Source organism: Mycteria americana, chromosome 6, assembly GCF_035582795.1.
Source record: "Mycteria americana isolate JAX WOST 10 ecotype Jacksonville Zoo and Gardens chromosome 6, USCA_MyAme_1.0, whole genome shotgun sequence".
In the NCBI taxonomy this organism is placed as follows: Eukaryota; Metazoa; Chordata; class Aves; order Ciconiiformes; family Ciconiidae; genus Mycteria; species Mycteria americana.
Genome location: NC_134370.1, coordinates 42345619 through 42358896, shown reverse-complemented (window position 1 = coordinate 42358896; position 13278 = coordinate 42345619). Strand labels below are relative to the sequence as shown.

Below are 13278 nucleotides of genomic sequence, written 5' to 3'. Positions count from 1 at the left end.
TAACAGACTGGGTAGTACCACCTGCTGTTTTATTTAAAACGGTGTAAAGCCCTTAACTGTGTCATTCACCTGAAAGGGCCAGAAACAGCTGGCAAACACTCCACCCCGGTAAAGCACCAAAACTACCTTCCACTTCTCTTACACCGAAGAGCAGAATAGGCCACAGCACCAAACCTCTACTTGATACGCACATTTTTTAGAGATGCTCAGCCAGATGTTATACAGGGCTGATGTTAACGCCAGCAGGAAGGAAGGAGGAGTAACAAGAGTTACCTGAAGTAACCCAATTCAGCATCCCTAGGACTCGTGGGGTGCAGAACAGCATCACCAGAAACACAGAGGCTATCCACTGAGCTATTGGTGTCTCTTTACTGGAGGCTCAAAGGGTAACCCTAACACGAAAGGAGAACACCATGTATATTTTGAGTAAAGTGCTGGTTTAAAGTCTAGTTTGAAAGTAGATGAGCAACAAGAATAGAAGAAACCCCAAACTACATACTTGATATACATGTTGAGCATGCTTTTTCCACTGGGAGAAACGGCATCTCATTGCCAATTTAAACTACTTCAGGAAAAGACTCCTCAGGTTTGACTTGCATCTCATTTTGCTGGAGATGCACTGGTAACCATTAAAAATAAGGTAATGCACATTTTGGAAAGAGTTCTCTTACTTGCAGACTAAAAATGGTTTAGTTCCCCAGGAAAGTACTCCTGCATCTCACTGTGACAGTTTGATCTCCCTGCACACAATCTGCACCTCCAATGCCTACACTTGTTCAAAGCTTCTGAACATAAATGGGTTTTAAGCTGCAGTTCCCTTAAAATCCCTTGATGCACAAGGAGCATCCTTTGCTCTAATGATCATGCTCAAAATTTCATGGCTTACAAGCAAAATATTTTAGCTGACCATTTCCATAACTCAAAATACTTGAATAAAACACCCACACAGTGACAAGAATGAGACTTTAATCAGTTTTAAGTGGAGTTTTAACACTAAGAGATAAAGGGTTGTTAAACACAATAACAAACGGACATCTGATTTGTATGAGGCATTATCCTGTACACGTCATACTTGGTTTTTGTGTATTCTCAGTGCATAGCATTACACACAGAGCCACTGTTGCACAGCACAATAGTATTTGAAGAGGCTGAATCAGAGTAAGGCTGCTTAACAGACTGATTTTTTTTTTCTTTTAGTATCTATATATATATATGCTATATGAAAACAGACTGAAAATTTGAACCAGCAGAGAAAGGCAGCTCTGCCAAACACCGCAGTTGGAGCCCCTTTTAGTGCACAGTTCCACCCCATCCACCTGCATGCATGACACTTTCTAACAGTATTTAAAAGGTAAACGAGGCACTTGGTGGCAACCACAGGCATCGTTAACATATTGCACACATTTGCTATGACTAAACATGGAACTTGCACACTAGCATCTTTTTTTTTATTATTTTTAAAATTTTTTTTGAAAGCTGAAAACATTTGATGCTGCACGTAAACTCTACTTCAGTTTACAATGTGCGCCACAGGAACAAATCCGGATGCTATTTATACAACTGCCCTTTAATAGCTGTGGCAAATATTTTGAGTGGGGCTACCAATGACATGGGGATGCTTCAGGGCCTAACAGTAAGCTCTTACTGAAGTGATGCCTTCAAGTAGTTTCAGACATGTAAGCTGTTGCACATCCAAAAAGGCTTAAGCATACAGTCCAGAAACTCAAGGAAAGTTTACCTACAGAATGCAGTTCAAGCTAATTATGAATACTGTCATAAATAAAGTTTTAATAAGGACTCAAAAACCTTTCAGTCATAGTAATTCTTGTCAACTTCTATGGGGGTGGTAACTGAAATAAAGTATAGGAGAGTATGTATAATATATATTTATATATATAATATATATATAATGCCATTTTTCCATTTCCAATGACTACACCATAAAATGTAAGCAAGGCTTCTCAAAGACATTGAAACATTCAAAAAAATCAAACCCTCATTCCAACCTTCACATTCCAAAGGAAAAATAACAGTGCAAAAGCCCATCACGTCATGATTTCCAATCCAGCCCTCAGCGTTACATACCGGAACCACACCAATCCAATTTTTATTATCCAAAGTGGGGCATGCAGCAGTGTCAACATCCGAATACTTTTAAAGCATGAACATTTTTGTTTATTAGCCAACACAACTTTCAACTGTTAAAAAACAGACAAGGTGAAACATGATTTGAAGGGTAGGAGTTAAACATCACGTCCCAAAGTAACCACCTCCAGCTCATCAATAACAGTGGGAATAATGAGCACTGGAACCAGCAATCTTGATCCATTAACCTATTAAAGTCTAATTAAACCTATAAAAAATATTTATCAGCTTTGTTAGAAGTTAGAATCATGAATCTGAGGAGCAAAATTGACCAACAGATGCTGGGGAAAAAAAAAAAAAAAAAAAAAAAAAGAAAAGCACTTTATACCTTCGTTTACCAATAGTAATTACTGGAAGTCCTGCCTTGTCTCATTCAAATTCTTACCATTAATGCTGTTGTACAGGGCCCTTACAGATTCCATACACAGTTGTTATCTAGGCGAGAACACAGCTAATGAACTTCAATGTCAGCACCAGTAAGTTAATTAAAATGGGGGGGGGGTGTATTATATCCTAAAAAAAGTGTCAATTTGGGGACAGCTATTCATGGCATACTTTAGAGAAAACAAGTCTGTCAGCTACTTCACATTTGTATGCAACAGTAGTTGTACTCTTAAGTCATCTGCAGTCTGGGCATGTCAATTATATACCAAAAGTGAATCTCAAGCCCTACTCCTGGCTATATCCCTACGAACAAATAATACAACACTGCCAGTTTAGAAATCTAATTTGTTGGGTGGTTGGGGTTTTTTTGTTTTAATAGCAAACAATGTATTTGGGACGAGCTCTGCTTTTTAAAAGTACACATCTTCATATACACGCAAGGTTGAGAATTTACTGCAACACTGGTTTCCTCTATATTATGTGTAATGTCTGTTTTTAAAACATCGTAGGTACTGAGTATTCAAGTAAAATTCCCTAACAGTTAATGACATTTTTTTAAAAAGTGTGCAAAACTGCAAAACTCATTGTAATAGAATGTGTAAGGTCAAAGGGGTGGAACAGCTGACAGAGGTTTGATTGAATAAATGCATCATAAATCCTCAGAACAAACACTACCTGAAGAATCTCCAATTGAAATTTCCTGTGCACCATTACAAAATATTTTTATATTAATGAGAAAAAAGCTTGCAAGGCAGCACATGAAGTATTCACAGCAGGAATATGATTGAAAAACTAGTAATACAAATGTAAGATGTTGACTGATGTATGCACTAATAGCATCTGACTTTTAGCACTGGCCTTGATTACACAGGAGATGGAGCAGCCATTACAATTCAGAAAAAAACAATAAGTCATTGTCAAATTTTATAACAATTTGTTTCAAGCCCATATTTTAGTTGATAGCCTCCACATTTGTATGGTTAAGTCATTGTTGCTGTGTTTCCTTTCTGTGACCCCAATAATTTTTCTCCCTTCATTTGTGGGTCTTTAGGATGTTGTGAAGGTTCATTCCTGTACCCCTATACAGAATCACTCCCTCTAGCTGCCTTTTCTAGCACCATTACACTTAAAAAAATAAAATGCACAAACAACAAGCAGTGACAGCGGCGACTCTTCAATTGTCCAGGATGAATTATGGTAGCATGCTAAAGAAAGGTGCATGTAAATAGCCGGATATGGTACACAGGCCAAGCTCCAGAAGACTATATTCCTTTCTGAGCATTACTTTCCATCCCCCATCCAAAATACATGCATTATAATGTAGTAAAACCCTCTAGAAACATCTCTTAGCCAACTGCAGACTTTTCTGTTGCCACACAAGTGCAAAAAAAGGGGCAGGATGTGAACCTGTGTATTTTCGAAACTTCATTTGGTGACAGAACACAAAAGGAAAAATTCCTACGTATACATATTAGATCTGTCTCCACTTTTATAAAACTGGAATAAAATGGGAAAGTGCCATGTTTATAGTTCCTAATTGAAGTTTTAATGTCCTTTTGACACAAAAAGGTATATACATACGAGAGCTACGTAACTTTTTTTTTCCCCCAACTGGACAAGTGTCAAACCCTGTAGATTTATAGGGCAAAACAAGATTGGTCAGGAAAGAATTCTTCCTATAATTGGTAATCTGACACTATGTCCTTTTGCCATTTAAAAAGGTCCTTTTTTCAGTTTATTCAAGTTTGTCACTCTTCATGGTTGGTTTTTTTGTGTGTGGGTTTTTTTTATCTCCGATAAAAAAAATATTCAGACTTTTGTAATCTGTGTATGCTGATCTTCATCAAAAGGTTCATTCTCTGGATCAGAGTCAGTGGTGTCAGAGTATCTATAATGATCAGGTTCATTGTCACTAACATCTGGTGTTACAGAAGTTGAACTGCTAGCCTCTGGATTTGATGGCTCTTCTACTGTTTTTGTGAAAAATAGCTTCACCTGGGAAAGGAAAAAACAACATTTTAACAGGGAACCTGGACTTTAACCAAGCACAGGTAACAATGTAATTTTTAACAGCATGGTTCCTTTCGCTACACTGAACCACAGGAGTGCTCCTCTCTCTACTCTGGAAAGAAGGAAATAAAGAAAGAGCTCTTCTGAGGTTAGCCAGCCTCTCACTTCCACCCCTGACAAAATAAAGAACTGGCAAAGCAGCAGGTTTTTCAAGCCCAGTTGAAGGAGTTCTGCATATCTGCACCAACCACTGGTACTCAAGTTATAGCAGCACAACATACCACTGCGGCAGGCCATGCCACACTAAGCTTTTCAACCATCCTACCTTCTAGACCTCTGTGAGCACAAAAGAAGATTGTAGTAAGAGTGCACAGGAATGAACAAAACACCCTATAACTAGTGACACGCGTGTGTGCGTGTGTTAAAAATCTGATCCAAGCAATATTCCAACAAGCAACTATGACCATTACCTTCAAATGAGCACTGCTGGGGTCTAACTGGTATTTTATGAGCAAGTTAAAAAACACTAAAATTCTTAAAAATGCCTTTTTCATTTTTAAAAACAGTGCTGGCAATGGCTTGTATTCCTCAAAGCTAAACTCATGGGTTAAGGCATTCCCATGAAGCAGGCACCTCTGCAAATCAACTCAGGAATTACTGTGTAAAGCTCAGAGCTCATGGCAATGCAGCTGGTACAGGAAAGATGCTACCAGGTCTCTGGGTCTCCTACTACTCGTCTCCAATGGCTTTGATAAATACCTGAAACAGCCCAAAGCCTTCACTCCCAGTCTCAACATCTATCAACTTCCCAAAAAGCAGATAAACTTACAAAGCTAGAAGCTTTGCTATGTGGTGGCAATACTAATACATGAATTCAATTTCTACATAGACAGCAGTTTCAAATGGTTCCTCCATAAGGCAAGACAGACAAATCTGGTAACATCATGCAGCTTTTCAGCTTTGTTTACACATAATATATACTGACCTTGAAGTTTGGAGAGAAATATCTGTTGGCTTTGTCCTTATTTGCTTTGTCTAGATCGTTTTTTGTTAATGTAAGGATTAAATATTCCTTATCATTATCTGAGCGCTCTGTACTGAAAATACCATCAAGTTCCTGATCTGAAACTAGACTTCCATTTTCTACTTTGTCTGAATTTTCATCCAGTCCTATGAAGAATGTATTTACCCAAAAGTGAAACATTTTGTCCTGAGGAGGAAGAACACAAAGAACAAGCTTGCTTTAGTATTCACTAGTGGCACATTAATTAGACTAATATCATCAGCTGGTCAAAACCAAATCGGTAATATCAGATGTAACTTGTTTGGACAACAGTACATCATTGGTTACACTGCATGCAAAGACATTTTCACCAATCCTCCTAGACAATATGCAAAACTCTGCATTAATCAAACTCAATTTTAACCAATTAAGCTTTCAGAAGTCACTGCTTATCAAAAGTTGGTTTTTAAACAATCTAGCATACCTACAAAAAAAGCAGATGACAATAAATTAAACAAGTGTTAAACTTGTAATCACAAGGCATAGAGATTTTTTTGCTCATACCTTGCCAAGCAGTAGCCAAACCCAACAGACCACCTGTGCAAACCAGCTTAGGTGAGTAATATTTATCAACAGAGAACATCCTCCCCTATAGCTTCCCACATAACAGAACACTTTTATTTTTATACAGAAATAGCTGTAATTAAGCAAAAAACACCCTACAAATACAGGACTCCTATTATAGTGGATTCATTGCTGCTTTACGGAGATGGTTTCTACCACTCAGATGTTTGCTGACCAGTACTAAGAGAAAGGCAGACTCTGGAAGTGTCTGCTGTCCTTCTACTCAACAGAAGTTTTTAATGAGGAGGATGAGGCACTGACAGTTTAGGTATATTCAGCTTAAGCAGAACTTGACAGATGACCATCAACAGCTGGAAAGGTAAAAGTTAGATTATCCACTATAACACTGCAACAGGTATACCTGTACAAAGAGACAAAATATAAATGTATCGGTGATTTTAAAAAGTCACTGGAGAACTACCTGGTATCAGCCAGTATATTACATGCTTATCATTATGACTAGCATTATGACTAGCTTATCATTATGACTAGTTGTGAGTGTCTATCTCCATATGTGCTACTGAACAAGCAGCAATGTTTTGCTCTTGGCTAGACAGTCTCTGAAGATGATATGCCCAGGAACTTCACCTTTAAGCTTTCAGCTAAATAGCTCTGTAGGATGCATTGAATGCTCTTGTTTTAGTTCTCCATCACTTGCCATACTTTTGTCAGTCAAGAGTCGATATTGCCAAGATCAACTACTATTAGCAGGTTGATCCTGACTAGCACATTAAGCACTTCTCCATCTGAAACTCAGCTACAGTTACTTCCTCTTTACAAAGGAAACCTTCTGTTTTACTCCGATTTGAATTTTCAGGCAAAAGATCCAAAATGCAAATGGCCAGCCTTCCCACAATAGTCAGTATTTCTGCATTTCTGTTAAAGCTGCAAGGGTGACAAAGCTAGCACTTTGTCACCAGCTAGCACTAGCACCATACCAGAATCTAACATTCCTTGATATTATACAGGATCAGAACACAAAACAACTCCTTCTGAGCTGATTTACCAGAGAGATTTACCATTTACCAGTAAACCATTTTGGTTTACCAGAGAGATCTAATTCCAATTTCTTATGGGAAAATCCAGGTCCTGCCCCATCCTCCTAGCTATTCACTTCTGCTGGTAAGCAGAGGGGGGGAATCAAGAGGTGGAACAGAAGTGGTTCTAGTGTGTATCATATGAGCATTCCTCCCTGCTGAAAGCCATTTGGCACCAGCAAAATATCACAACATGTTCCTGGGCCAATGAGAAGGGGGCAGGGAAGAGCTGGACTACTGCTTAACTTATGTTCTTCCTCTTCACAAATTAATAAAAACATGTAAGGACACAAATACTGGGAATTCAGAAGTGTCTGATGAAACAACTTCTACCTGCCTTCTCTACCAAAGGTCAGTAGACCCATTTTCAGTATTTTAGGTAAAGCATACAAAACCACTTTCACCTTGTGTGCATTTCTGTAAGCACCTAAGAGACCCCCAACCTGTAAGGAAGTGCAACAGCAAAGACAAAAGTTAAATAATTCAGTCAGAAACACTTCTGGTAGTTAAGAAGTTATCCACTTCAATGCATGCCTCTTCAGTACCTTTGGGAATCAAGTTAATCTACCAAATTAACATGCTGTAATTACAGTTGTCTTGGGAGACTAACAGGCATTTGCCACTGCCACCAAATCCCTTCAAGCCATCACATCTATGAAGAAGCCTTGTTGGAGCCCATCCATGCAAGGCAGCAGTCAGTAAGTTCTTGCCAGGCACAGACTGCTCATACACTTAGCACCCTCCTCTTCTTCACTAACGCTACCTCAGAAACAGTCTTAAAAATGCCCACCCCAGGATTTGTAAGTAGAGGATGAACATCCTGGGCAAGAGAGTTTATTCTTCTGTAATGTTCCAATGAGTCATCAGCCTGCCTGCTGAGGTCTCATGAAGAAAGTGGCAGTAGGCAAAATCCCCATGAAGACGTCTTCAGGGTAACCTGGTCCAGGCTCCTCCTATGCCCAGGTAAGTCCCTCAAAAGATCCTCTAAAAGTCCTCCAAGGAGATGAGATGGCTACTCCTGCTCAAATCAAAAGACCAGTTCAGGTCAAAACAGAAACAATGAATGGCATCAGCTTTCCAGCTACAGAGCAGGAGGGATATGGAGTCCGCAATAAACAGCAGAAAAAGGCAAGCCTGAGCTGATGTTTTCAGCATCCAACAGCTCTGTAAACAGGTGGATATACTACCTGCAGTCTCACCACTGGTGAGGAGACCATCCTTCCAGTAAGGATTTAGAGAAGAAAGTGCACTTCCACACCATGACCGCAGTTAAGGGAGATCCCACCTCTTGTAGCTTGGGTGATGGTACTACTGTGTTTCATCCTTCTTCAGGACCACAATGCAGAAGCAGAAATGCACTTTGGTGCTGGTCCTCAGTGCCATCTATGACACCTCCAGTAAGGTCAGCAGAGGAGAGGACAAAACTGATGAACAAGCTGCAGCAGATGGATGGGAAATGGCTTATACCAATAGTGCTGAAACATCTTTGGAGGAAAGCAGTGCCAAAGCAAACAAGGCCACTGGATGTAAACCAATGCCAGCTGAAGCAGAATGCAGAGTCTTGTCATGCCTCACCTTAAACTTCATCAGGTGGAGCAGAACCAGGAAGGATTTACTTGGCACTTAAGGGCCTGCCTGAACAAGCAACTGCGGCGACTCAGCTTTACTGATAGAGTCTGGAGAAGACAAGACAGACTACAAACTTCTCATTAGACATCTTTTAATCTGTTTTCCTTCGGATAAATTTGCAGAGGTCTTCAGGGACTCAAACTAAACAATACAACTTGGCTGAGCTGGTCATTTATCCTTCAATCTCCCTCCAGCTTTTTAAAGCACAAGTTATTTTCTTTCCTTTCCCACTACACTAACTTAATTAGCTTAATAAACTAAGTTCATGGGTACTGGCGCATGGCACAGCCACTCAAATTGAGGGAAGACTTGGTCATGTTTTTTGGAATTAGCTCTTAAGGCTGATAACTGTGTGTCTGCTTTCACTGAAAAACAAAACTCATTATTCAAAGTGAGGATTCAGCCAGCTTCAGCTAAAGCATCAGGCTCTAGGATATTTCATGGGAGACAACGAAGAAAGTTGATGTAACATGGGCCAAAGATAGGAATTTTAAAAATCAAGGCATGAACTGAACTTGGGCTTTACATAGCAAATCAGAACACCAGATCAAGTTCTCACAGGAACACAATTTAATGAATAGGCTTCTGAAAACAAGTATTAGCTAGAGGCTTTTTTTTTTTTTAGTGTGTTTTGCTTCACTTCCAGTTACATCACAGGCATCTGCCTTAAAAAAGTCGCAGATGTATTTCTTCCCATAACCAAATCTGTATCATAAAATCTACAGTGCAGTATCACACACTTGAGACAGAAGCTGATTTAATCACACTATTTTGACATACAATACCTATCCCCACCTTGTGCAGTTTTTCAGTTCTCAGACTGACAGAAAAATATACCTCACTCTAGAGCCGATACCTGCCTCTAACTGCACACTGAGATCCAAATCCAAGATCCATTTAAACCATCAGCTAGGAGTTGCTGTATCATCCTGAGAGTTTAATTTTGCAAAGAGATCTACAGGCACTTATAATCACTTTGCAGCACCAGCTAAGGGTTTTGGAGATGCTGTCCAGCAATCAGAAGATGGAGATCATGTTTCAAACTGTTCCATGCTGGCCTCACAGCCTTCCTGTAGTCATGGCCAATGGAACTTCTTGTATCATTTTCAGATCAACAGTTCAAGTCTTCTGACATTTTCAGAGTTCATTCTTCAGTGTTTGCTAAATAGCAATCACCCAAAGTCCTCTTGAACTGTGTAGCAGGACTTCTCATTTATGCATACTGAAGAGATGAAATGGCATACCCAACAGCTCAAACAATGCTGTCAGCGCTGGCTACGCTAGAGTCTGGGTATAAAACAGCAGTGACTCTGAAAAAAACCCACACCAATGTTTCCCTCTCATCTATACTGGGACGACTCCTGAAAAAGGTCTCCTTTACTCCCAAGGCTCTGCAGGCAGGAAGATTAAAAGATCTTCTGTACTGTTTTTAAACAGACTTTCACTGAACCAAGTGATATAAGGATGCTCTGAAATACTTTAAGATTATCACGTCAACATCAATAACTGGAATAAAAAGGCTTCACACAGATACATGGAAGCAAACCTAGAGAGACTACAGCAGCAGTCGGAGATGGAAGAATAGCCAAGCTACAAGTCAGAGAAACAAAAAACCATGCTCAAAAAAACCCCAAATTACTAACTTCTATCCATCAGAAATTCATACATAACTGTACTGAAGACTCAAGCCATTTTGTTCTCATATGAGCATGCATTTCATTCTTGAAAGGAAGTAGCTACATCATACTGAAGAAATGGTCCAAGAATAAAGTAAACAACTTTATTAGACAAGAAAAGACCAAAAGTTGTGGACTTACTAACTGATGCCAGGTGGCACAGATTATGGAAGAACTGAAACAGGGTAACTTTTTCAAAGCAGTCACCCTCTTACCAACATCGTCTCACCAGCACCAATAATCCTTTGGCTGAGGTCAGCTCTCGCTAGCCACTGAATTTGCTTAAAATAAAGTTTTTCCATTAAAAAAACAGGACACTTGACTGCTTTAAATTCCACATTGACACTGCGACACTACATGCTTAAAGTCACTTGGTCATTCAAGTTTGTTTTGTTTCATGCATAGTAATTTTTCCAATAAGAGCTTGATCAAAGTTTAGGAGGAACCTCCATACTAGAGAGCTCTACAGATAATGCTACTGTTCTTCAGAGGATTAAGAAATGTGAAAGCAAGTACAGGTGAGCAAATCTGGAGCACTTCAGCTGAGATCAGTGGTATCAAACACCAAACCAGACCCAGCAGGAAGACACAGAAGTTCCCTTTATTTCCAGAGATGAGACATAGCCACTCTCCAACCTGAGGCTCAGAATGGATCAAGAATTACACTTTTAATTAATGTTATTAGGGTTTTTTTATTAGGGTTCTTATGGAAAGTTAAAATGCAGACTGGTAGATATGTGATGCCTTTAAGTCTGTGCAAGAAAACTTGTTTAGCAGCCACCTATAAATCTGCTAACAGAAAACCCTGGAAGAGCAAGAACCAGCGACAGGCAACAGACCTGTAATTCCAGCTTTCATAAGCACGTGTGAATAAACCAGAATCTCTGAAAGATAAGATCCTGTGACTCCTAATTATGCTGTTCCTCATTAATTAGGTGATCACTGCATAGAGGTGATCTCCAAAATGTGACAAGTATCCACAGTGGAAGGCCCTCTCTTTTGGGGTTTTTAGTAAAAAACTGCGTAGAGTCAGTTTATCTAGAAAAGGAACAGGCACAGATGTGAAACACTTGTACAGAGAAATGTGTTCAACCTTGTGCCAAGGTAAGTTTTCTGCCACAAATACTCACCTTTGCCCTATTCTTATCTTCATCACTTTATGTAACAAGTTGTCAAAAGAACCATGTGGAAGGATCTCCTCTAGTGCCAAAGCATGTGTCAGAGATGGAATATTTCACTAATTCTCAGTATGAAGACCTCAGCAGTGGTTTCATAAAGAACAGACTAACACACTTATAATCCCAGAGGATCCACAGACCCAGTCCCAGATGCCCTCAATTCGTGTCTACATTTACAGCAGACCTAACAGAGGTGGTCTTACCAGAACTGTGTAACACTATATACCGACTTTCTTTTGGCCTCCATTCTTACACAGGGTTGAGGGCAATTAGACACTAGATTCAACAGATCTTTGAGGCAGACTATCAAGGTGGTTTCTTTACAAGAGACTTCTGTCTGGTGAAGGGATAGTTTCTATCTCTCAGAAAAGCTTGCAGATGTGGAAAGAAGAGCTTTCACCATCTCAGCATTTTGTAGCCCTAGCAGTCCAAAAACACTGAGAAAAGGAGCACCTCTGCACTATCTGTAATCCACAGAACCTGAATAGTTAGGGTACTTGATAAGAATAGACAAAAAGAAAAAAAATCAACAAGCTACTCAGAAACTACAAAGAGATCCTTAAGAAATGAAACCATGGCTGATATGACACTCTGAAATGAAACTATAGCATAGTAACACGCTTGCTGCATTTCTGCAGACAATTTTACACACTCTTGAAGACCGAATTTATACTACAGAAATTGTATGTGATAACAAGGAGCTCTAGTTCATGCTGTCACTGGATCTCAGTGTTCTCTATAGAGGTAGAACAAATACAGGAGTTTGTTCCTGGTGCTACAGAGCCAAGATCCAGCATCTGAGCTGCACACTGGTATTTTGGGGGCTTACTTCGGGAGTGGCTTCCTACAAAGTCCATTAGCAATCCATGTGTTACTGAAGATGGTAAAGAAATGACAAATTCACAGTTAAGATAGGACAGAGACCAGATAAAACAGGACCTGGTCTCAGATGTTTGGGTTTTGTTTCATCTCCTCCCTGCATCCTTCATTTCTAGCCCACAGTACTTATCTGAGTGCTCCTTTTAAAGTCCATTCTCAAAATTGGCTCCTGTGCATTGCAGTTTTAAATGTCAATAATTTTAAATGTTGACTTAAAGTAGAATTTCTGCTTTTAAAATGCTTTGGTTTACAGTTCTCTATTGCATACAGCCACACTGACCAACTAAAACATCTCATTAAACAGACATAAGAAGAATATATTCCCATTACAAAACTGTTTAAAAACTTTTGCAGACATCAGCACGTAGCAAACAACAGAACATGACATTTCCAGCTAGTGAAATTATACCATTAAACTAGTACACAATACCTTGTAACTGAACAAGCCCACAAAATAGTGTGCATGTGTATTTACACAAACATCTAGTAGGTACAACCTGAGTTCACAGTTACAAGACTGTGTTATCTCACTCACATTTGTGTCTCAATCCACTCTAGTATTTTCTTATTTTTATGCTTTGCCTGTACACAGGATTCGCTCAATGAATGCTCTTAAGTTTTATAACATCCATTAAATAGTGAACAACTATTCATAAAGAATTTAAAGTAGTAAATACAAAGGTAGCCTTTAATCAACATGGTCTCATCCTCAC

The 13278-nt window shown here is 39.3% G+C and overlaps 1 protein-coding gene across 1 annotated transcript in view; it reads right to left on the bottom strand.

Moving 5' to 3' along the window:
- Positions 1–944: 944 nt before the first annotated feature.
- LOC142411488 (phosphatidylinositol 3,4,5-trisphosphate 3-phosphatase and dual-specificity protein phosphatase PTEN) overlaps positions 945–13278 on the bottom strand; it is a 50120-nt gene continuing 37786 nt past the window's right edge. Inside the window, exons 8-9 of the mRNA XM_075505474.1 lie at positions 5525–5749; positions 945–4524 (exon numbers count right to left, since the gene is read on the bottom strand). Of these exons, the coding sequence (XP_075361589.1) occupies positions 4339–4524; positions 5525–5749 (411 nt within the window). The 3' untranslated portion in view covers positions 945–4338. The remainder of the gene's footprint in view (positions 4525–5524; positions 5750–13278) is intronic.